The sequence below is a fragment of the Cantharellus anzutake genome, assembly GCF_015039405.1.
Source record: "Cantharellus anzutake strain C23 chromosome Unknown EI90scaffold_39, whole genome shotgun sequence".
NCBI classification, from domain to species: Eukaryota; Fungi; Basidiomycota; class Agaricomycetes; order Cantharellales; family Hydnaceae; genus Cantharellus; species Cantharellus anzutake.
In genome coordinates, this window is record NW_024066989.1 from 500,620 (window position 1) to 522,556 (window position 21,937).

The window sequence follows — 21,937 nt, forward strand, 5'->3', positions numbered from 1 at the left end:
ATTCAATGCCAACTTCACGACGAGGCGGGAGAGTCACCCAAATCTGGGCGGCAACGGGATGCGTTGAATTTCTTATCAGCAAATTGAGATAGTTCAGCAGTTCTTAGTTGGCATTTCAACATGTCTACAAGCGATAATCGGTTGAAAACTATTGTGGGGCACTGGGGTGGTTTTCAACATTCTCGCCACTGGGTCAGATTGTGAACATTCTTGGGATACCTTGAGATTAAGATGACAGAATACAGCAGTGAGAAGTTTGCTGAGCCTGCAGGCAAAAAACGAGTGACCTCTTTCCTTTTCCGGAAGGGGTCATTTTGAATTGAAATGTGGTGTTCCGCGTTGGTCGCATATATGGTGCTGAAAACCCCCTCAAATACGGCCCCAACCCTCCAGCAGAATCAATCATGACTCCGACTCCGACCCTCCGCTTTATACCATGTTGTCCTCTCATACCGAGGATGCCTCACAGTGGCAGTGGCCGCAACATGAGTTTGATTCTCATTCGTGACTGCCAACAGGGTGTTGGGACAGTGCGGAGGATCGAAGGCCATGGATGCGCCGTTGCCCTGAGGCAGTTTTTCGATGCGTCTGCTTAGTGGCACTAGTGTGGATAAATTGCGAGCGAAGTGCATCAATTCAGTGCTCTTACTGCATTCGTCTACTACGGGTTATCTATCGTTTGAACTGGTATTTGTTTGACAGGCCCGCTCTAGTTTCGAGCCTCCTGAATCTTGGGAGATTTGTGACCTAGCTCCTTCAACTCTTTGCAAACTTCGGGGGATGGGAATTCTATTGGAGCATGGTACAAATCCCATCAGAAACTAACTGATTAAATTGAATTTGAGGTCACAGGTCCCATCTCGCCCTTTATATAAAATCGAGAGCCAAATCCCCGAGAAAAGAACGGAAGAAAACTATATGCGAGGGATTGCGGTGACTGGGAAACACAGGTCTCTTCAACGCCACTGGCCTGTGCTGTGCACATCCAACAGTCGGCCTAATCACATTCTTTTCAAAATGGACTCTCCCCTACGGAATATGGTCGCAATACACGCAGGTTATGCTGGTTGTGCCCTTTAAGTGATTCGATTCGTTAGGATTTGAGTCAAGCTCGCTAGATCTGATAGGCAATGCATTCGCGATTGGAGTGCAAAGGCCAAAAAAATCATTATGCGGGCTCTCTGAATGAATGACTTGATTCACGAGGATTTGGATCAACGCAAAAAGCTTGCTCATCCACCAAAACCACTAGGTAATGCACCCATGATCAGGATACCAGGCTCAAACTATTATGCGGATGGTTTCTCCATCCAAACTGTGTCACGACTTCACACAGTTGGCTTCCCAGAAGCATGTGGCTAGATCTCATTTGGAGGTTCTGCCCCTTTGCTCTGGAACCAATAACCATTTAACTAGGTACGGTGTTGCCGCGCGCCGTCGCAGGTTCTATTTAATTTCTGGTTAGACGCATCTGCTTCGTATTTCAACACTCTCTGCCTCTTCCCCCCCCATCACTCCCTAAATTTTGTCCGCCCCAGTGCGCCCCAGTGCAAGACCACGATTCGAGCCGATAAGATCAAAGCCACAAGGAATATGGGTGGTTGTTTTCTCTGCAGAATCCGTCACAAAGTATTTTTTATCCTATTTTTATTGCTAATAATTCCGTGTCTGTCGCTTATGTCTTGCCTCCTCTTCAGCCATGCAATCAACCCCCGTTGGACGAGGATTGCTGCACCTGCAAACGGCTCCGACTTTTTTGTCCGAGGGGCTACAGGGAGGACATGCTACCCTGGCTCGCCGTAAGTTTAGTTGATAAAATAGGTGCCCTCCAGCCGTTCTCAAAACTGCCTCTTCAGGGCGATCACGCCGAAAGGACGGTAATGCGTTTTATTAAAGATTGGACTAAACGGAGAATGTATCGGCGCAACACCGGGCAGCCGCCGCCTGACCTGCAATGGTTGTTTTTGAAAATGGAACATGCCTTCTTGCAAAGAGGCCAACCAGCACAACGGGGAGATCGAGTAGTTTCTCGTTCTGGTAGCGACCGCATTTGCTGGCCAGAGTCGGGCCTCCACCCCTTTGCGGACATTTGCAGAAGTAGCAACAGTAATTACACGGCTCAAAGAGAAAATGAATACTCGAGCATGCAATCTGATTCAAGCGTTCCCGACGTTTCGAGGGTAACTTATACTTCACCAAAGCCCCTTGATTCGGACGTCCCTGTTTTTTTAGGCAAATTCCACCGCTCCAGGCAGCGTCTGACGGAGGATTACATACGAGTACAGGATGATGGAACGGCATTCCCTCCTTACGACGTCAGGCCGTTCGATCCACATCCCATCACATACGACGACTCTCGATTCTCATTTGAGTCAAACGTAGCATCCCTTCCTCATCCTGTAATCCCTGGCACCTCTGTCCAAAAGCCCCATCACGTTCGAGACCATGCGCCTGCGTTGGTATGGCCATTAGGTGCCGTGCTCATCCCAGGGCCTATCGCTCTTAATCCAGAGCTCATGATAGAGTTGAACCAGCCATCCCTCCCAGTCATCCCGACCCGCTTCCCCGCCCGTCACCACTTCCCTGCGTCAGGTCACGTCAATACTTACTTTGATTGCTCTCGGGGTCGGCCAGGACTTTCCAGAGAAAATCGACTTAACCCTGAACCCTCGAACAAAGCCGCCGCTGATGACATCCCTGGCCACTATCTATAAGCAGGGCTCCTTTTAAATCGCGGGCAGCAAGGGCATGAAGCTACGGGGGACTCTGCTGTTGGCGATCCCTCTCGCTTGGCGCCTTGGTTCTGTAGTTCCACCATTGCCATCCCCCTACCCTTTACTTGCGCATAAGTTTTGTACAGGACAAACCTATCTATCAGATCCCCATTTCTACTCCGTATCCCAAAAGCTACTCGCCAAAGGAACCCAGGATTCCGGGCGCTGGCACATCCGACTCGGTCGCGGCTCTTGTGGCACACCCGCGATGCACGCCCACCCAGGCGCCACGCCAATATTTTGATCAAGACGTTCTTCTCTGTACCATTTTGTTTGATCGTACATACTCCTTTGGTCCTTTGGACGGACATGAGTTCCAAAACTTGATTGCACGTTGCTCCGGACTTTTGTTCAGTTTAGCTGTCAGGGTAGTATTTATGTCATTTGTTCCAGGAAACGTCCTTTTGTCCTACGTCTGTAAAATTCCTTCCCTTGGACACTGTGTCACCCTTGTCTCGACCCAATTATCGTTTGCACGTAATGAATAGTCGTCGTCATGTAGCCCATAGGTATCCCATTTCATGCGCAGGAAGGCTCGGTGATTGGGCGCCGTGGTTGCGGAATATTACGGAAAATTTGGAATCTGTAAAAACGAAACATGGGAAGGAGACCGGGGTGCGATAGTAGAGCTCTGCCAGGTGAGGCCCAAAAAGGTACCTGACCGTACCTGCCAATAGGCGGGTGGCGTCCTGTCTGAATGATCCATAGTTCAAGCCCTCTACATGGTCCGAAGCACACAGCGATTGGTGATCCAGCAGCTGTGTCCTTGCCTCGCTCCATTCAGTCCATTTTCGCTCTGAGTAGGTCCTACCGCTTATAGGAAAGAGGCGGCGTTGAAATCGCTCAGCAAACATGCTCACCGAATGCATTTGTGACCTTCTGACAGAGTAAATCCACTATGTGAATAAGAGAAGGGAGCGAGGGACAGAGGGAGGAATGAGAGGATCCAGGCTGCGCTGGCTTGTGGGGGTCCACTGGATCAGTACTGTCTATGGCTAGTCGCGTAAATGGCCGGTGTAATATTACGAGCATCAGGGGGATCTCTTATCTAGGAAACATAAGTGCTGGGACACCCATTTGTAGGCAGTTATTCGGAACAGATGACCTTCTGTTATGGACCCTGATAGTAACGTATTCTATACTATACTATCCCATAGCAAATTGTGACTGACTTCCCACTGAGATGGGAAACGCCACCATGCTGAGTGGGATCCAAGCCCCAGAGTCTAAATGGAGGAAGAGTCTTATGGAACACTGATAGGACAGTCGCTACAAAGAGTCTTCCTAGATAGTTCAGTGCAATACTGATACTTACGTGTCAGCTGCTGTTATCCAGCTTGACAATGTTCGATATCACCTACCTGTGAGAATGCGTTATTGGATGAAGAAATGGAGGGGAAACCTCCTAAGTCCCATTGAATACTTATTCTTCTCCCCCCACCCCTTAGGATATCGGGGGAGGCGCAATGCTAGCTATTTAATACATTGCCGAGACGAGCGACAATCTAAAAAGGGAGTGTGGGAAGATCGCATATTTAATTGAACAACCAATGATAACTCTTGAAGTTGTCATGGTTCATGCCCAGCAGTGTCCGTTTCTATATATAGTTGCGTAACTGCTCATGGCAGATTCCACAACTCGTCTGAAGGCGGCTATTGATCTCCTTGCAGACTTCCCCTCCATCGGTTTATTATTCGATCTCTCTACAGGAAACCATTCCAAAAGGTGCCATCCAGACTGAAATATGGGAGAACCAATGCTTTCGTCGTTTTCGTCTGAGATACGAACTACGAGGTTCACTTCAAACTTGAACGCCGCACGTCTGGCATCGCACCATTGGTAAAGAAAGGAACAAACATAAGCAGCCATTGTGGGTCAGCCTTCTCCTTTTTCCCAATCGGCGAAATCTCACAGACGTTGTGCCCCTACCCTTCAGCGAAATATTCCCCGGCTGTTTCGCACGACGTCCCAGATACATCGACGGCTTACCGTCGGTGAACTCAGCCCCCTTCCGCCAGCAGTCTTCAGGAATGTCGCTCCATAGATGGTCATCGTCTCAATCCCCTCCGCTCGTGATTCCAACGTTGATCTATATAAGATTCTTCTCAGCCGTGTGCATCATTGCTTGCTGATGTCGTTCCTCTGAGGAATCGGGCCCAAAGTCTTCAAACAACATTTTGATGACGTACCTCTCAGCATCGCTTAACGACGTCGGCAATATCTTGCTAAATTAATTCATTCAAAGATCTCGATCGATCATCGTACTGAGTCAAAGTATCTCATCGTGATTGCCAACCAGCTTAGCGGGTGGAATCCTATGTATACAGTCTAGTGCCGAGCGGAATGCTGCTGTTTAGCCATTATAAGGGGGTTAAAGTCGAGCACCATGATATTCCAGGGTGATCTGCTGCAGTGTAAATTCTTCGCTGGCGGGTAGGCCGCAAATCTCTGACCCACGTTCAAAAATGCGGGCTTCGCAGAATTTCGTTTGGATTAGCAGTTGAGCTATGACCGAAGGTCAACGACTAAGTACAGCAGTCACCCAAGATGACACGGACTGATTAGACGGTAACAAGAAGTGAGCGGCAGAAAAGTAGACAGTTTATTGTTTGGGCTCGTAGCTCTCCAAAGGACACTGCGAGTGTCACTTCAGGTTCTAGTCCAAAGACTTGTCTCGAAAGAATCTACTTTCCGATGCGCGATGCGACCCCAAGCTTTGGCGTTTGTTCATGAGGTCGTACACAAAGTTTTAAACCCCTTGGGAAATGGGTCGCTTCGATCTAAAAGGTCAGCAGGTACGTCTTGATCGAGTCATGTCACTAGGTCATTGTTTCCTTCGTTTCTTGTGTTCCTTTCTTTTTCGGGTTCGCAGAACTCACATTCCGCGTTGTGTTCAGAATCACCCATGTACGCTTGATTTCTAGCTGAAGCACCAATATGCAAGAACAAACGCTGCCAGTAATGAGGGGTGACCGCTCCACATAACTACCATGCTTTGTTTCTTAAATGCCGTATACTTTTACCGTATTGGGATCTTCGCTTGTTGTACTTTATCTCAGTTTTCGCTGTAAATGAACCAGGTGATGTCGCTCCACATTAAGAGCATAGATGGGGCGCAGTGCTCCAGCCCCCCAGGGTATAGAGGATATAGAACTAGATTGAAATAGATAATGTACAATATCCGCTATCGGTTGGTACGCCCAATAGCCTTTGCGGTTTTTGCACCTTCAAGTTTGGGCAGTTTGAGCTCGCCCGTCCGTGAAGGTGGTTCCAAGAATCCGGCTTCGATCAGCCACGAGAGGTATTTGCCCATTAAAGCGTTATCAACTCCTTTTGGATCGCTGAGGTACCCAGCCGCTTTCCACAGCGCCAATGTATTTGTATCGTTGAGGTCTGGTCCTTTCGTGCTAGTGGGGAGGTCATCCAGGACAAAGTGAAGAAGTGGGAATAAAGCATTGTCTTGGGCTTCTAACACGTGCTGCTCCAATCTGCGACGCCATATGATGTATTCGCTCTGCTCAACCTTGTACCCGTATAGGGTGAGTGAGCCCAGAACAGCGTTGAATCGGAGAGGAGGGCGAGCAGTAATATGAAAGACGTCGGCTCTATGATTGGCAGGAAGAACGAGCGCGGAGAGCGCAGTAGTTCGTGCGACATTGTCGACTGGTACCATGTTCACGGTGTTATTAATGTCTGGAGTGAGGCCGAGCTGGATACAACCCTTCACAAGCCGCCAGATGAAATCGTCGGTATTGGTAACTATACGAAATGATGATCAGTGCTAACTGAGTACATATCATACATTAAACTTGCCTGCTGTTTCCGAGTCTCCGACAACATATCCTGGTCGAACAATGTTTACGGAGAGTCCACGCCTTGCAGCTTCCATGAGAAGTCGCTCTGCTACCCATTTGGATTGGCCGTAGCCCACTTTAAGGCCCGTTCGAGCGCCCTCAAGGTCATCGTCTTCAGGGACACCAGGCGTTGCTGTATTTGCAAGCTCATCTGACAAACGAACAAAGTGTTGAACATCGATTGCCGATGTCGACGAGACAAACGAGACAAGTTTTTCTTTTCCAGTCGAAGCGAGTTCAATAATTGCCAGGGTGGAGAGGACATTCGCAGGACGTAGTTTGTGGTATGGGTAGATCCAGTGAACCTAGGTCGTAACTGTCAACGCGCCGCCGAGTTCGGACTTCTGAGTACCCACCAAAGCACCATTATGTAGGAGGACATCAGTGGTATCGGCCACATTCTTCCAATCCCCCTCGTCAAGTCCCAATCGTTCTGAATCAAGATCCCCAGTAACGACTTGAAGCTTCCCGCTTGTGACCCATTTCTCGTCCCATACCCCACGATCGCTGCTGCTCTGTCGAATCCTACGCAGCGCATGCTCGCGTGTATTTGCGCGTACCAAACAAATCACCTTCGCCACCTTTTCTCGCTCCATCAAGTCACGGAGGACGAACGCGCCAAGGAAACCAGTAGCTCCCGTGAGGAAGATCGAGACTGTACTTGGGAGGGTGGACAAAGATTGATATGATTGAGCAAGTCTATGAAGCAATAGGTCCAGATCAGCGCCATAGTTCGCCAAGGCAGTCCTCTCGTTGTCAGGTCGTCTGAAGGGCGTCGCGGCCCCAGATGAAGACCCATTGGGTTGTGCAAAACTGAAATCCGATTGGCGCAGCGAATCGATCTCGCAGGCTTGTCCCCTAATTGTAGGCTTCTCAAAAACCAAGCCCAGCGGCGCATCCACAACAAACGTTTTCCGAAGCTCGAAAATAAGTCGTGTTGCAAGTATCGAATGACCGCCGAGGTCGGAGAAACTTTCGTCCAGCGGAATGGAAGTGGGTGGAGATTTCAACAACTTGGACCATATTTCGTGAACGGTGTTCTCTGTCGGGGTCAGCTTGCGCGCGCTGCCAGCTGGAGATGTCTGAGCAGCAACCGCCTCAATGGTATCGGGGAACGGAAGAGCAGGTTTGTCGATTTTACCATTTGGATTTAATGGCATTCGACGAAGGGGGACGAATACTGAGGAATCCCTAGGGTAATAAGAATCAATCAATCGGAAAAGAGAGGACACTTGCCAGAAGGAATGCTGTAGACTGGGAGCTTCTTCTTGAGATGTTCACGGATGTCCTTGATGAGCTTCCTATATGGTCGGAAGGGCTGGATAAGACCACTTTGGACACCGTCAGCGTCTTCTGCTTCGCTCATCAATTCTCTCAACCCCTTGATATTCAAAGGCACAAAATAGCTGACAAGAACTTTCTCCTCGTCTTTGTCACGTCGAACCAGCGTCACGTTCTCGCGAACGAACGGGTGTTGGCTAAGATGGGTATCGATCTCCCCAAGTTCGATTCGGAAGCCACGAATCTTGACTTGATCGTCCGCCCGTCCGGTACACTCAACAAGACCATTTGGGTAGTATCTGCCAAGGTCTCCCGTTCTATACATTCGGTCGCGTATGCCCTTCCAATGTCTTGCTTCGGGTCCGGGTGGAGTCCCCTCCGTAGGACTTCTAATTGTATCCCTCCAACGAGAGGTGTCGCTCTGCGTGAACCAGTTCGTCACAAACTTTTGGGAGGTAGATTCTGCATCCAAATACCCTTCAGCTAGCCCGCCCGAGCGGACGTAAATCTCGCCGACCTCCCCTACCGCACAAGGCACATTACGGTCGTTACGATTAACAACGAGGAGTTGGACGTCAATCATGCCTTGCCCAGCAGGCATAATGTCCTTTTGAGTTGTCAGAAAAGTGCCATCTTCGGAGACGCTGGGTATTTCGAAATACGACACGGCTCGCTGGGTCTCGGTCGTTCCATACATATTAATAATGCGCACGTTACTCGCGAGACTCTGGAGACGATGACAATCTCGCTTGGTCAGAACATCACCAACAAAGAATGCGTGTCGAAGCGCTGGAATTTTGCGTGTCGCTTGTGCAGACAACAGTTGACCCATAGCTGGAGTTAGATGAGTCACTGTCACTCCGCTGTCGGCCATCCATTCCGCAAGACGGCCAGGGAAACCAATATCATCAGTTGTTGGTACATGCAACTCAGCACCAAAGAACAAAGGCGTGAACACTATCCGGGTGGATATAAGGAATGTGCGGCTGTGGTAAATGAATAAACATACTATCTCGCTGAATCGGATCGTGGGCTATGCCACTTAGCATTGTGAACTTGGAGTCCGGGCCTAGACTGAATCTCTCCCCCATCCACGGGAAGAAATGAGTCAGACTGTAGTGACGTCCTTTGACACCTTTGGGTATTCCTGTACTTCCGCTGGTGAAGGATAGCGTCCCAACGCTGTCAGGCCCAAGAATGACGGAGGGATCGACATCTGCCAGGTTTCGAGTTGACTGCAGCACATCGGCTAGTCCCTCGGATAATGAACCTCCCAGAATCTCCAAGTTCGGCGAAAATTCCAAGGCTGGAACTTCAACTTTAATCTCCAACTCCTCCGTCACAAATCGCCGAACTGAAGGATTGATTATCCCGGCACCTTTGAGGACAATAAGACCACGAGGCTTCGCTACGCGGAGGTAGATGGTTTGGCGTGATGGTGGATACGCAGGATCTAGGAGAGATTCAGTTCAAAATCCTTGATCCACCTCGTATCATCCATACCTATGACCGAGAAGGTGGCTCCGGCCTTCAATATGGCTATGACGGCAACCATCATCTCCGCGCTTCTGTAGGCATAAACCATAACCACATCTTCTCGCGTCACGCCTTCTTTTATTAAGTGGTGTGCCAGAATGTTTGACGCATGCAAAATATGTTGATATGTGTACACGGTACGCTGAAGTGGCGTATGGGCCAAGGCTGTTGTGATGTACTGGATGACACAGGTCTTGTCTGGATGCCTTCGGGCATTTCTAGAAAAGACATCGGTAATGGCACCTTTCCAACCACACCAGTTGAGGTCACCCGCAGGGTCGGGGAGTAATGTTTTTTGCACAGGCGTGAGTAAAGGGATGGATCCTACGGGGTTGAGAGGATCCTTCGCCACTGTACGAAGGAGCACAGACAATTGATCGAAGAGGAATGATATTCGGTCAGGAGTGAAAAGCAAAGAGTTGTACGCCGCTCGCAGTGAAATTGATGGTATTATGGATGAGTGCGAATTGGAAGGGGGACGGGTAATGATGATAGTAAGATCGGAAGTCACTTCGGTGGAGTGAATGAAGGTCGACTGGTGCTCATCAGTATCATCGAAGAAGCGCACACGAAAGAGAGGCGCGGTGCCCTCCTTATCTGCAGAGAGTGCCTCAACAATACTCTCATAAGGCACTGAGTCGGCTTCTGCTTCCCTTTCGACGGCCTGAATTTTTCGGACGACCGCCCAGAAGGGATCGGTTGGCTCAATTGACCCACGAAGTAAGAGTGGATTGGGGGACTGGGCCGAAGAGGAGCCGATCAACAGATCGCTGTCTCCGGTATAGCGATGTAAAAGCACGAAAAATGCAGAAAGCAGTAGATGGAATGGCGTCGGCCGAATAAAGACGTCACCCGATTGTTCTTCGTGTTCATCCTCGTACAGCGCTAATTTGAGCAGGCCTATGGCACTTGCTTCATCCAGCTCCTTGGTTTGTACAGCTTCTATGAGTTTATGCGAAAGTGGACGGGGATAATCAGTGGGTAGCGCGATGGACGGGAGGTTCTGCAGTCGCGCAATGACCCGTGATAGCCGCGCCGAAATATCATCAGTCATTAGCGTTATAGTAGTTCCTGGGCAGTTTCTGTGGCCAAATATTTCGAGAGTGGCCGAAAAATGTGTTTACACAAGAAACCAAGCTGCGTCATTCTAAAGCACTGCCACCAATTCACCCTTTGGATCTATGACCATCGTGCTCTTGCCCACGCTGAAGCAGCCTCTATAGATAGATGCCCACTCCTTGCACACTTACAACGTTTGGGGAGTCTTTTCAGCTACTCCGTGTCTTTTTGTGGCCTCTGTATCCTCCACAACTGGTAGGGAGCTCTTGGTATTTTCTGTTTCGATGACCCACTGCATGGATACATCAATATCAATGATCCATGCGCCTGCGCCCAATGAGAAATCGATGTCGGATTTCTTGAGCCTGAATATCACAGTCTTCGCTTCCTGAAGAGACCCATCTTGGGTCCATTGGGGCATGTGGAATGTCGGAATGAACCAAAACCAACCCATCGGAACCTCATGTTGTCATGCATGAGTGGCCAGTTGGAAGGGGAAAGATGTTGATTTACCTGTCCCATATAAAGTTTGACCCGCAGTTCCCGACTTGCGTCAACTATGAACCCCTCGTCACTGACAGGTTTTTGGGAAAGACTTGCCCCTGTGGCATCTGAAATTGTCGATGTGGAATCATCAGTAGCATTGTCATAAGGACCTTCGTCTCGATTGTCGCTTTTCTCCCTCGAGTTCCTTTCAAGTTTCTTGGCCACTTCCACCCATTTGGACCAGGAAATGGGACGCAATGCATAAGCAAACGTTCGTACATCCTGTCAAAACCGGTCATTTAGGCGATAATTATGGGCCTTTGATGTACCTTCTCTCTCTCCTCGATGACGTCGCTTTTGGAAAGCAATCCAAACCGCCCGAAGCGACAGACCATCTTATCGTTATCCCACTTCGCATCGTCAAAAATTGAGCTAACACTTCGTTCCGCTTTGCTATCATCTGGGAGTGACTCCGTGCCTGGTTTCCGCCTGCCTATGTTGGCATCGCTTCTGGTGTACCTTTCCCATTTTTCTAACGTCTCGACGAAATGGTCATCGTAGCGAGTAACAGATACCCAAACATCGCCTCCACCCTTCTCAATCCCGCGCAGCTGCATAAATGGGTATTGGCAAGATTATATTCATCATAATTTCTTACAGCTCACTTTCTCATTCATGGTCTTTTCCAGCACCTTGCTGATAACCTTCACAGCAGTTGTTTTCATGCCTCCTAGATCCTCCATCCGAACGCGGATGGACTCTATCCGGACGTTCTGGGGAGTGCGGCACACGAACGTGGAGTCTTTACTCGGTGGTGCATCATTTGCGTACGTTTTTGTCCAAAACCCAGCAGGACCCGCATTCGACAGCATCTGGGACCAATAGAACAGGAAACGGCGTTGTGAAGGTATTGTCACGCCACGATGGGGCTTCTTATTTGGTAAGTCCCGAGGCCTCATTCGACGAGAGGAGTGAAGAGCGAGTACATTGTCGAAATAAGATGTGCTTGCGGATGCTTCATGCGGTTGCTTCGTGGGGTTTCAGAAGCGGGATTGGAAGGTAGCATTGGATCGGAAGGACTCACTAGCGGTCTCGGTGAAGATGCTAATTTAACAGCGCCCAGAAACGGATGGGGTAAATCATGACTGCTTGTCTGAACATGGTCGTTGCCATCCGCCCCCATCGTGGTCCTTTCTACTCCTTGGGATGGAATACTAAGCGGACTGATGGCGGTTGCCTCTGAAGGCGAGTTAATTTGATTAGACTTCTGCACAGAGAGAACACTGTAGTCATCGTCACTGAGTTCTGCCACCGTCTCCATCATTTCCTCAGCACGTAGCTTTGACCACTCTTGTTTTGACATGCTTCTCTCTAAACGAGGTGCCTTCGGAGGCTCCCCTAGCGAAAGGAGATAGGCACATGCAAGGGTTCCTGAACGTCCCTTCCCAGCTACCACGGGATAATGGTATTACTAGACATGCACGAGGCCCGGTATTTACTGTACCTTTACAATGCAGAACGACTACTCGTTTAGCATCACCTTCAAGCCAAACATCCATTTCTCGGGTGGCAAGAGCCATGATGGCAAGAGGAGGAGCATGGTGATCGGGGAATCTAACAACATCTCAATACTTTGCGACCTGTCCAATACGGGATACCATAACTGACGGGTATCGTGATACGTGACCTCTGAAAAATTCTGCAGGATACGAGTTCTCCTGAATCGGGCAGCTGCGAAGGTGTTTCAATTGTAAAAATATCAAAAGGGACTTCCACCGACGCTTACAAATTGAAAACCCAGTAGTCATGGCCATGTCTATGTTCTATAAATTTACGGGCGTCGTGCCTGTTGTTTCGGTAAAAGGCTTCCATGCCCTGAGCTGGTGGTCTGGGATCGGTGAAACATGATTAATTTCCAGTGTATGATGCGTATACCAGGGAACCCCATCACGATGACTCGGTCCTTAGAGGCAGTTGTTTTAGCTCAACGAAAGAATGCAGTGTTTCCCAAGCTCACAGTGACGTAGACAAGATCAAGCTCAATCTTGAGTTCTGCGGTGGGTGTATCCAAGTCGCATCATCGACTGCTGCCAGTGCTCTCAATATCACCACATACTTACCTTCGTCTTCAAATCGCGCTTTGGTGCCCGAGACTAGACGTCGTGCCCACCTCGGCATCCTTGTTGATACTCCCTTGTTGGCCGGGCCTGCGTGACGCTGTGACAGGTTGTCGGTTGATCTATATATATAGTTGGAATCAACCCCTGCCATTGAGTCCGCACCGGGCCGAGGCAGTCTGAACATAGAATCCCTTTCGAGAGATGGGTACCGCCTCGTAATGCAAATGTTGTGGACTGCATTTCACTAGTTTGTGCCCGGTTTGACTTGCTTGAATTTCGCGGGAATCTCAGGTAATCTCTCTATTTATGAAGGCTACTCCACAATTTCTTGCGAGGATACTTTGGGCCTAAACGCAATGAATGAACCGACGGCGCTCGTCGAGTACTGAATCATCACGAAAGTGAAGTCCGGTGAGGAGACACTTCCAGTGGTTTAAAAGGGAATGCACATTGATGGGGGTTCATACAACCGATTGAGTATATATACGATCACACTCGCAGTATGTGGCACGTTGAACATCGACAGCCCGTCTGGAGAAAAAGTCAGTGAAGACGTTTAAGCTGTTATCAAATGAACAAGAGAGGAGACGTAGGATGTAATGATTCCATTGCTCGGAAATACGCATCACAGTGAGGCTGAAAAGATAAGAACCCATTGTGAGTGAGCTCTCGATTAATGCGAGGAGCGATAGCATTGAGCAGGTTAGATGCGTTGGAACCATTGCGGCGGTACAACAAACCATCTTTCAAGGGAACAGGGAATACTTAGTGTTAGAAGTTGCAGCCCAACGCCACTGGTGGTCAAGGGAGTCACCCGGGCCGGACATTCACGCTTTGGGAAGGGGAGGGGCGCTTTGAGGCACAAACGGCGGCAACCTCTTAGACTCTTTGTCTTTGCGCTTTTGTTTTCAACTTGTTGTTTACCATTTATGTTTCACCTCAGTGGCGTAGAGTCATTACAAGATGTATATAAGGACCGGACTTGCGCTAGCAACTGATACCTCACTAATTGAGGTATCGCGCTGCGCAGTTATCACACTTAGATCGCTCAGGTCAAAATGGAGTATTTAAACGGACGGTGGGCAGTGTGTGAACGCCCGCAGCTGCTCTTCCATGACCGTGGCAACGTCGATATTGGGCAGCTCCAGAATAGGTACACAGAGATACAACCAAGCTCGGTCTGCTCCTGCGAGATGTCAGTTCCTCGTGACCGAAGTGTGGGAACAAGAAAAGTCGCCTCATTAATTTGTCCTTGACGCGCGCGAATGGAGGTAGGTGAGGGTTTTGAACTACCTTAGTCAATGATTTGATTCTGAAGTAGCAGAAGGGGGGGATAGGCGTGTCCCTTCGGGCCCCTTTAGCGTATACAGTTAAGCATCGAGAGGGTGAGCCGACGGACCCCGAAAAATTGCAGGAATGGCAGAAGGAGCGCATTGAACGAAGGCTAAAGGATGAATATCAGTCCTCATTGAAGCGGCTGGGAGAATTGGGAAGTTGTTTATTTTCCTCAAGTCTCATGTTTGCCTGATGTGCATTCTCGCATGCAGATTCATGCGAGCATGGACTCAACGGCCAGGGTAGCAGACGTGCACGTCCAAGGCAACACCCGGACCCGTTCTTCATTCCTTGGTTATATTATAAATCCTCATTTGAAGAATACTACCTCGACACCAAAACCCGAAACCCTGGAAGACGTACTCAATCGTGTGCACCGAATTTCCGACACCTTAGAGAGGACAGACATTTTCCACAGCGTCAGAGTGACCCTAGAACGTAGTCGCTCCCCTTTAGCCGGGTCCAATGATGTAGATGTCACGTACAACGTCCGTGATAGACCGCGGATGTTCCTCAAAGGCTCGACGGAGACTGGGAATGGGGAAGGGAGCGCTGTGGGTGTTGGTGTGAACTCAGTTTATGCTGCTTCCTGATATTTCTCTTCACTTTCCGATGCATCTTCTTGTGTCATTCTAGACTGCAATTGCCCGCATGCGCAATGCTTTCGGGGGTGCAGAGACATTGGAAGGCTCGATATCATATGGAACGCGAACACGCCAGGCTTTCCAAGTGCGGTTGGAGGCCCCTATTACTCCTACTCTGATGACCAGAGGGGAGCTCAGCGCATTTAAGTTCGAACGGGACCAAACCTCATTTGCCAGTTCTCATGAGGGTGTAACTGGGTTTAAAGCTACATTAAGGGTAAGTACGATGCTCCTGTGGTCTGAAGAATATTCATATGCAAGGTGCCTGCTTTATACATAGAGACCCACGGCTCTTGGTTTACACGAGTTATCCTATGAATTTTCCCGTCGGAGAATTAAAAATCTCACACCAGCTGCATCGATTAGGCAATTGCCATCTCCTGTACCCTTGACCTCATTGGGATCTGACCAATTTTTGACCAGTGTTCGTGAAGCTGCAGGGCCAACAGTAAAATCTTCCATATCACACATTCTCGTTCGGGACACAAGAGATGGCACAATAGCTAGTCCTGTGGGATCCTTCCTCAAGTGGACATCAGTACGTCTATCACTGCGTGGTTGACTTGACGATGTTAAGGAGTATTACGGAGCACAGGAGTTGGCTGGCGTTGGGGGTGGCGACGCATCGTTTGTGAAGACTGAAGTAGAAACCCACGTTTCGAGGCCACTTCCGTTCGTCTCGGGAACGGTGGGTGCCAATGTTAATTCTTTATCCTCGGGCAGCACTGAGGACATACTTTGTTGCCAGACAGTATCATTCGGTCTCCGCTCAGGGATTCTCGTGCCAACATTTGGGCGTAAATCACTGTTTTGTGATCGATTTTATTTGGGTGGTCCAACAAGCGTGCGAATGTTCAAGCAGAATGGACTTGGTCTTAAGGATAGAGGTAGGGCTTCATTCCGGAATGGGGTGTTTCATGATCTAATTCTAGGTTAACAGCCGACTCGTTGGGAGGGGAACTTTTCTGGTCTGCCGGGCTGAGCTTCATTAGTGATATTCCCCGAAAATCTCACTGGCCACTCAAATCGCATATTTTCTTCAACGCCGGTCGCCTTGACATGTTAGATCGATATCGAGGTGAGCTTCCATTGTAAAAATTTACGGAATTGATTTTGAGGGGTTATCGTAGCGACCGATGCGGCCCTGCTGCGAGAATTCTTTGCAAGACCTTCAGTGTCAGCTGGAGTCGGTTTGATTTACCGGTTTGATCCCATACGATTGGAAGTCAACTTTGGCGTGCCATTGGTTGCTGCGAAGAGTGATTGGGCACGGAAAGGCGTCCAAGTTGGAATAGGATTGGAATTTTTATAGTGCATAGTCTGGATTTATCGCCTGATAGTATAGGTCCATACTTATTACAGATCACCCTTTTACAGATCACCCCGCGTAGTCGGTGCCTAATAAACAATTCCCCCGGTGTTTGCGATTAGATGCTACTGGCGGCAAATATCCTGTTAAGCAGCGTTTGTTGACAATTGACGGTAGCTCACTTTCTGTTTGGCCAATGGTTATCGCGCCCGACATACCACTTCGCCTCCAAGATTCATTGCTACTGCTTCCCTCGCTTCCACCCATTGTCTATCTCCAACCTTTACGACGCCAATTTCACCCATCCCCAGGGGTTTGATGAAATTACTTCGTTTCCCGCTGACCAGCCGCCGTATACCATGAGGATCCATAAATATACGTTTCGAAGGAGTGCTAACAAGAGACATAGATGAAAGGACAGGCCGGTCGCCACGATACTTCAGGAACGCCCAGATGCGACGATGCGGTTCTGTGACGAATGCCCATTCGGATGGAGAAGGCTCTGATGCAGTCCCCCTTGTAATAGATGACAGAAAGCCTATATATGAGCGATCACTGATTGTTCGTATTGATGGCTTCGGTGAATGCAAACCTTCGCGCAAGAGTATGCTCAGGATTGCTAGATTTTGGGTGGTGTGTGGGACAGCAATCTTAGCGCGCCGCATGCGGAAACCATTTTGGATTTGGGAGCACAGATCATGAGGGAGAGGCATTTTTAGCTCACGCTTTACCGCGTGCCGACGGCGATGTCCCACTATGCAATATACTGTGGAGGCTGCTTTGGCTTATGCCTGCTCTCAACTCACTCTGAGCACATGACTGCGGGAAAATATCCTTGTCTCTCACGTGGCAAATTTCTCGCGTTACAGGCCGACTACTTACTCTTATTCCCACTTCCTACCGCCGATTCCAAAATTGGCCATTTTGATTTCATTGAAAGAGATCTAGGACCAACCACCCCCGTGGACACGCGCCGAGAGTGCCATACACCTCTCCTATGTGTCATTACTTCACTTTATTTTCCTCGTATCTTCCCAACCTCGATGCATCATCCACACATAGATATCAGATCCTCATCTCTGTCTCTCAAACAGCCCTCACCCGTGTCACCATGTGCCGATACATACTCTAAAATGGAATCCATTCATCCACCCATGCTCCTACATGGTCCCTGTTGGCCCGTTGCCCGTTGCGCCACTTCCACACCCCGGTATTTAACCCCCTCAGAGACATGGCAAAGAGAATTACTTGTGTTGCTCACCACTTTTTTTCGTTGTAAATAATTTAACCGTGGAGCGCAGCTACGAAGTCATAGAGGCTGGGGTGCTGCCTACAGCCCAGCAATCGCTGAATTTAATATTCCATAAGCGGATATATCCTCATGCACGAAATTCACGTTAAGAGGCAGCGAAGAACGAAAAGTAAATAGACATCAGGCCATCGGGTTGGTGGTGTACAACCGGCTGTGACGTCATTGCCAATCCCCACACAACGGCAATGATTCTTTTCCCTTGGCCTATTGCTTTGGAAAGGGTCCTACAATCATTTGGGTTTGGTGGCTCAAAACTGAGACTCCGGAAAACATTGAAAGTCAAAACGTATGCGGTGTATCAGTACAGTATATCATCAAATTAGGGAGTCTGTATGCGTAGCCATGATACTGGAAATGACATCTGACAACATGCCTGAAGCGCGCCGCTCTCTGCCCTCGGAACCTGCAGTCAATTCCACAATTAATTAACAGAAAGAAATCCACTTAACAGACTACCCCTGAATGCTCCACAATAAAGATACAGAGATACAGAAGGGCCCCTCTTGGAACTATACTAATCGAGCAACCATCGCCATTCGTTCAAAATCGGCGAGGGAGACAGACTTGTCGGCAGACGTAGAAAAGGCGTCCAACATTTCAACAATCTGGTCATCTCTGTGTTAGGAAGCGGGGAGAACAGTAGGCTGGACGCACCTCCTCTGCTTTAAGCTTCTCATCGAGAAGCTCAGCGACGCGCTTAATGTCTTTAATCATGATTCTCTTCTTTGACAACTCATCCGAATCAATGGAATGTCAGGAAAGAAGAGTCCAAAAGCTTTCCGGGCTTCCCCTTTTTGTCGAGCCGTCATGGGCTCCGAAGTGCCATCGGAGGAGGCGGAAGATGCTCTACGTGCGTGCCTGCGCGTCTTCCTTCGGGATTTGACTGAGGCCAAGAGGTCTGCCTCATAATCCGAATCGTCCTGTGCTACCTCATCCTCATCCTCTTCGTCCTCAATTAAAAAATCCCCATCTTTCTCGTCACCTGCAATCGACTCGTCGGGCTGATCATCTTCGGCATCTCCGTCGTCTTCAAGTATGAAACCGCCACCATCATCCGATTCCCCAGCCATATCTACATCAGAGGCCTGACTGGGGCTTTGTTCGTGGGCGATAAGTAGCACAGCACAAACCTCGCGCCAGTCGTCGAGTTTCACACCGTGTTCTCCATTAGACGAGTCTCCCCATCCGAAGGCGGCACTTCTGAAGGTGGCTAAGACATCTTCATCATCTGGCGGCAGGTCAAGTCTCTGCAGCTACAATGGGCGTTAGCTTAGCTATCGCAGTTAGTCACTCAGAATTACCGACCGCAGTTGGGATATCAGTGAGTCGAATGTACGGAGCTGGGGGCTTTACATCCGTACCGTTCTCGTGAGATTCTGTTCTGGATGAAGTAGGGTCATCAATGAGAAAACCTGCAGCCTCGTCTGCGTCTAGGAGGAAACCTCCTGCTTCCTCGTCAGGCATCGCCCTCATAGGAATATTTTGGGTTGTTTTGCGGCGCTTATATGGACGACCAGATTCCTCAGAGTCGTCAGACACGCGCTTATCCCTAGGCTACCACGCGTCAACAGTTGTGAATTTGAGCGCCAAAAGGACATGAGTCACCGTCGCATTTATTGCCTCGTCGAATACGCGATCGATTCGTTTCCTGAGTCTATGGGATAGTTGACTGTACTCTGAAGCCATCCCAAGCCCTCTGAACAGCGAGCGTGCCGTCCAAAGCGTTTGGAGTCAGTGTGTTTGTTTACATCACGTGTGACTATTTGTTGTTGTTTGTGTCAGGGAATAAAACTGGCTGTTGTTGCCTCCGCCGTTCAAGCCCACCATTTGTGTGTCCGACACCGACGACTGCTGTCTGCCACAGTCATCTAAGCGCCCCCTTTATATCATCTATATCCAGTATTACAGATTACCATGCAATCGGCAAGTCCTATCCTTATAAGAATCCGGCTTTGGCTCATGGGAACTGAACGGGCAGCGTCGAACACGCGCCAGTCGGCTTGTGGACGCAGAGGCTGTATCGTCGACACGCAGTGGCATCGCTCGTAGTGCCGCAACTAAACCTCGTACTGGTGCTGGCCTGTCAGGGACAGCCCATCCTAACATCGCCAAACCGTCACTAAGGAGCGCGTCATCCAAAGATACGAAGGAGGTTGTCCAAAAAGATGTTGAAAAGCCATCAACAACCGCATCTGCTCCTGCACCCTCTAAGCGAAAGCGAGAGGTCTCCGGCGATCCTACCGCGAAGAATGGCAAAACAAAACCAACGATTGTGACAGACAAGGAAAACCATTTACAAAAACATCCTACAGCCTATGTTGAAATCCCATCTCATTCTTCCAAAACACGTTCATCCTCTGCTATTTCTGCTCCTCCAGACCGCAAAATTGCTGCTTCTTCGACTACCGCTGGTCGCAGTAGAATACGGGTTTTAAAGGACGGGGTCAAGGATGAGAAAATTGACGAGCATCCTGATGAGGATGGTGCAATGATCATCGAGAAGGAAATAACTCAAGAGCGTGCTGCTCGTGGTAGTTCTTCGCGTATTCCTATGCCTGGTCACCCATCGGGGACAACCTCACGACGTGTCACAACATCAAAGCGCGTGGTCTCGACCTCACATCTTCGTCGTCCCGTTAAACTAGAAGAGCCAGAAGTAGAAGCTGTTGGGCGTATTGCCAAGAAACGCCGGACATCATCCGTTGGTCCCGATGATGCGGACCAGCCTCGACAAGGCCGTAGCTCATTGGAAGAGTCTGCACTTGCAAAGGAGACTGCTGCCATAGAGGAAGTCAAGTGGGAAGATCTTGACAAGGAGGACGAAGGGGATCCACTCATGGTTTCGGAGTATGTTGTGGACATCTTCCAGTACCTCTTGCAACTAGAGCAACAAACGATGCCCAACCCGAATTATATCGATACACAGAGAGACCTCGCTTGGAAGATGCGAGGCATCCTTATGGATTGGCTTATTCAAGTCCACGGCCGTTTTCGCCTTCTCCCTGAAACACTTTTTCTCGCCGTAAATATTGTCGACCGGTTCCTCAGCGCCAGGACTGTTTCCCTTGTTCGACTGCAGCTTGTTGGGATTACTGCTATCTTCATAGCAGCCAAGTACGAAGAAATCATGGCCCCTTCCCTCCACAACTTTATCTATTGTTCTGACTCTACGTATGAGGAGAAGGATATAATTGAGGCGGAAAAGTATATCCTGAAATCCCTGGACTGGAATCTCAGCTACCCCAACCCTATTCACTTCCTTCGACGAGCAAGCAAGGCAGATAATTATGACCTTCAAGTCCGCACGGTCGCCAAGTATCTGATCGAGATCTCTTGCGTAGACTGGCGTCTTCTGCCTTATCCTCCAAGCGCTATTGCCGCAGCTGGCATGTGGCTCGCGCGATTAATACTAGAGAAAGAAGAATGGGTATGTTCCTGCTTGTTGTATGCTATGACCTGTGCTCATTCCATTCCCAGACCCCCAATCTGGAGCATTATTCCGGCTATTCTGAAGAGGCACTTCTCCCAGGGGCCCAAATAATGCTAGCATACCTTCTTCGCGCTGTTCGACACGAATCTTTCTACAAGAAGTATGCAGCGAAGAAGTATATGAAGGTCAGCGCATACGTTCGGGACTGGGCATGGGCAAAGTTCGGCGCACATGAAGTGGACTATGACGAAGAGGGAGAAGCGCTGACAGGGATAGAGCCACACAAGAATATCGTCCCACAACCGGCATCGATAACTCTCTTCGACGTTCTGCCTCGCCTGCGTGAGGAAGCAAGATTACGGAAAGAGGCCGAGAAAGCGGCGGAAGATGAGTTGGGTGTACTTCATGAAGAGGATGAAGAGTAGATTCGTTCTCTGTCGCCTCTCGTCCGCTTGACGCTATCCATCATTCTACCTGGGTCTTTGCTTTCAATTCACTCCCGATGCCCCCCTCCCCCATATACCCTCACCACTAACATCGCTCATGTTCATCAGCACTGAACCGAAAACCGTTTCACATGTCCTCTGGACTCTCAGCAGTTATGATATCTTATTCTTCCAACATCACAACACACACTACCCTTCCGCACAAAGTACTGCGATTCCAAGCGTTCATGTTTCGTTAAACCAATTCGTTTGTCTGAGTCCTTGCAAACACGATGTGTGATTCATTGCATCCCGGCTTCCCTAGGAGACGTCGTGGCCTTTCCCTTCATAAATTTTGTCGCATAACCTTC

At 49.2% G+C, this 21,937-nt stretch overlaps 7 protein-coding genes across 7 annotated transcripts; 3 read left to right on the plus strand and 4 right to left on the minus strand.

The window, feature by feature from the left end:
• The first annotated feature begins 1,509 nt into the window (after window positions 1-1,509).
• EI90DRAFT_1678333 (uncharacterized protein) lies at window positions 1,510-2,991 on the plus strand. Its single transcript, XM_039052019.1, has 2 exons — window positions 1,510-1,799; window positions 1,857-2,991. The coding sequence occupies exons 1-2, from the start codon at window positions 1,782-1,784 to the stop codon at window positions 2,712-2,714; spliced, it is 876 nt and encodes a 291-aa protein (XP_038913734.1). The 5' UTR covers window positions 1,510-1,781; the 3' UTR covers window positions 2,715-2,991.
• A 2,914-nt stretch (window positions 2,992-5,905) lies between these two features.
• EI90DRAFT_1679222 (alpha-aminoadipate reductase Lys1p) lies at window positions 5,906-10,596 on the minus strand. Its single transcript, XM_039052022.1, has 6 exons — window positions 9,414-10,596; window positions 8,920-9,363; window positions 7,866-8,867; window positions 6,986-7,809; window positions 6,589-6,934; window positions 5,906-6,534 (listed from the first exon to the last, which is right to left on the minus strand). Exons 1-6 carry the CDS (start codon window positions 10,498-10,500, stop codon window positions 5,960-5,962), a joined length of 4,278 nt encoding a protein of 1,425 aa, XP_038913735.1. The 5' UTR covers window positions 10,501-10,596; the 3' UTR covers window positions 5,906-5,959.
• A 96-nt stretch (window positions 10,597-10,692) lies between these two features.
• Window positions 10,693-13,169, minus strand: EI90DRAFT_2927531 (uncharacterized protein; the record flags this gene model as incomplete). Its single annotated transcript, XM_039054941.1, has 11 exons — window positions 10,693-10,965; window positions 11,019-11,273; window positions 11,321-11,602; window positions 11,657-12,019; window positions 12,190-12,440; window positions 12,496-12,605; window positions 12,660-12,722; window positions 12,778-12,871; window positions 12,927-12,954; window positions 13,009-13,035; window positions 13,101-13,169. The coding sequence occupies 11 exons, from the start codon at window positions 13,167-13,169 to the stop codon at window positions 10,693-10,695; spliced, it is 1,815 nt and encodes a 604-aa protein (XP_038913736.1).
• A 1,055-nt stretch (window positions 13,170-14,224) lies between these two features.
• Window positions 14,225-16,563, plus strand: EI90DRAFT_3220439 (surface antigen-domain-containing protein; the record flags this gene model as incomplete). The annotated part of the gene is given in 10 exon segments (XM_039066470.1): window positions 14,225-14,306; window positions 14,449-14,604; window positions 14,624-15,000; window positions 15,083-15,307; window positions 15,371-15,456; window positions 15,514-15,628; window positions 15,668-15,778; window positions 15,839-15,977; window positions 16,031-16,168; window positions 16,221-16,563. The coding sequence occupies 10 exon segments, from the start codon at window positions 14,225-14,227 to the stop codon at window positions 16,400-16,402; spliced, it is 1,611 nt and encodes a 536-aa protein (XP_038913737.1). The 3' UTR covers window positions 16,403-16,563.
• A 36-nt stretch (window positions 16,564-16,599) lies between these two features.
• EI90DRAFT_2927800 (ribosomal protein S8) lies at window positions 16,600-17,112 on the minus strand (the record flags this gene model as incomplete). The annotated part of the gene is made up of 2 exons (XM_039054946.1): window positions 16,600-16,937; window positions 16,992-17,112. The coding sequence occupies 2 exons, from the start codon at window positions 17,110-17,112 to the stop codon at window positions 16,600-16,602; spliced, it is 459 nt and encodes a 152-aa protein (XP_038913738.1).
• A 725-nt stretch (window positions 17,113-17,837) lies between these two features.
• Window positions 17,838-19,439, minus strand: EI90DRAFT_3066874 (uncharacterized protein). The gene is made up of 4 exons (XM_039060973.1): window positions 19,317-19,439; window positions 19,017-19,265; window positions 18,442-18,964; window positions 17,838-18,324 (listed from the first exon to the last, which is right to left on the minus strand). Exons 1-4 carry the CDS (start codon window positions 19,395-19,397, stop codon window positions 18,221-18,223), a joined length of 957 nt encoding a protein of 318 aa, XP_038913739.1. The 5' UTR covers window positions 19,398-19,439; the 3' UTR covers window positions 17,838-18,220.
• An 823-nt stretch (window positions 19,440-20,262) lies between these two features.
• Window positions 20,263-21,566, plus strand: EI90DRAFT_2927533 (A/B/D/E cyclin; the record flags this gene model as incomplete). Its single annotated transcript, XM_039054942.1, has 2 exons — window positions 20,263-21,138; window positions 21,189-21,566. The coding sequence occupies 2 exons, from the start codon at window positions 20,263-20,265 to the stop codon at window positions 21,564-21,566; spliced, it is 1,254 nt and encodes a 417-aa protein (XP_038913740.1).
• Between the last annotated feature and the right edge of the window lie 371 nt (window positions 21,567-21,937).

Excerpts from the sequence above, each read along its gene's own strand:
- EI90DRAFT_1679222 (XM_039052022.1), bottom strand. The coding sequence starts at position 10,500 with ATGACTGATGATATTTCGGCGCGGCTATCACGGGTCATTGCGCGACTG. Across the intron at positions 9,364-9,413 it reads AGCCACCTTCTCGGTCATAG|ATCCTGCGTATCCACCATCA; the intron begins GTATGGATGATA and ends AATCTCTCCTAG. Across the intron at positions 8,868-8,919 it reads CGATCCGATTCAGCGAGATA|TGTTCACGCCTTTGTTCTTT; the intron begins GTATGTTTATTC and ends CCACCCGGATAG.
- EI90DRAFT_3066874 (XM_039060973.1), bottom strand. The coding sequence starts at position 19,397 with ATGGCTTCAGAGTACAGTCAACTATCCCATAGACTCAGGAAACGAATC. Across the intron at positions 19,266-19,316 it reads ACGAGGCAATAAATGCGACG|CCTAGGGATAAGCGCGTGTC; the intron begins GTGACTCATGTC and ends GACGCGTGGTAG. Across the intron at positions 18,965-19,016 it reads TCACTGATATCCCAACTGCG|CTGCAGAGACTTGACCTGCC; the intron begins GTCGGTAATTCT and ends CGCCCATTGTAG.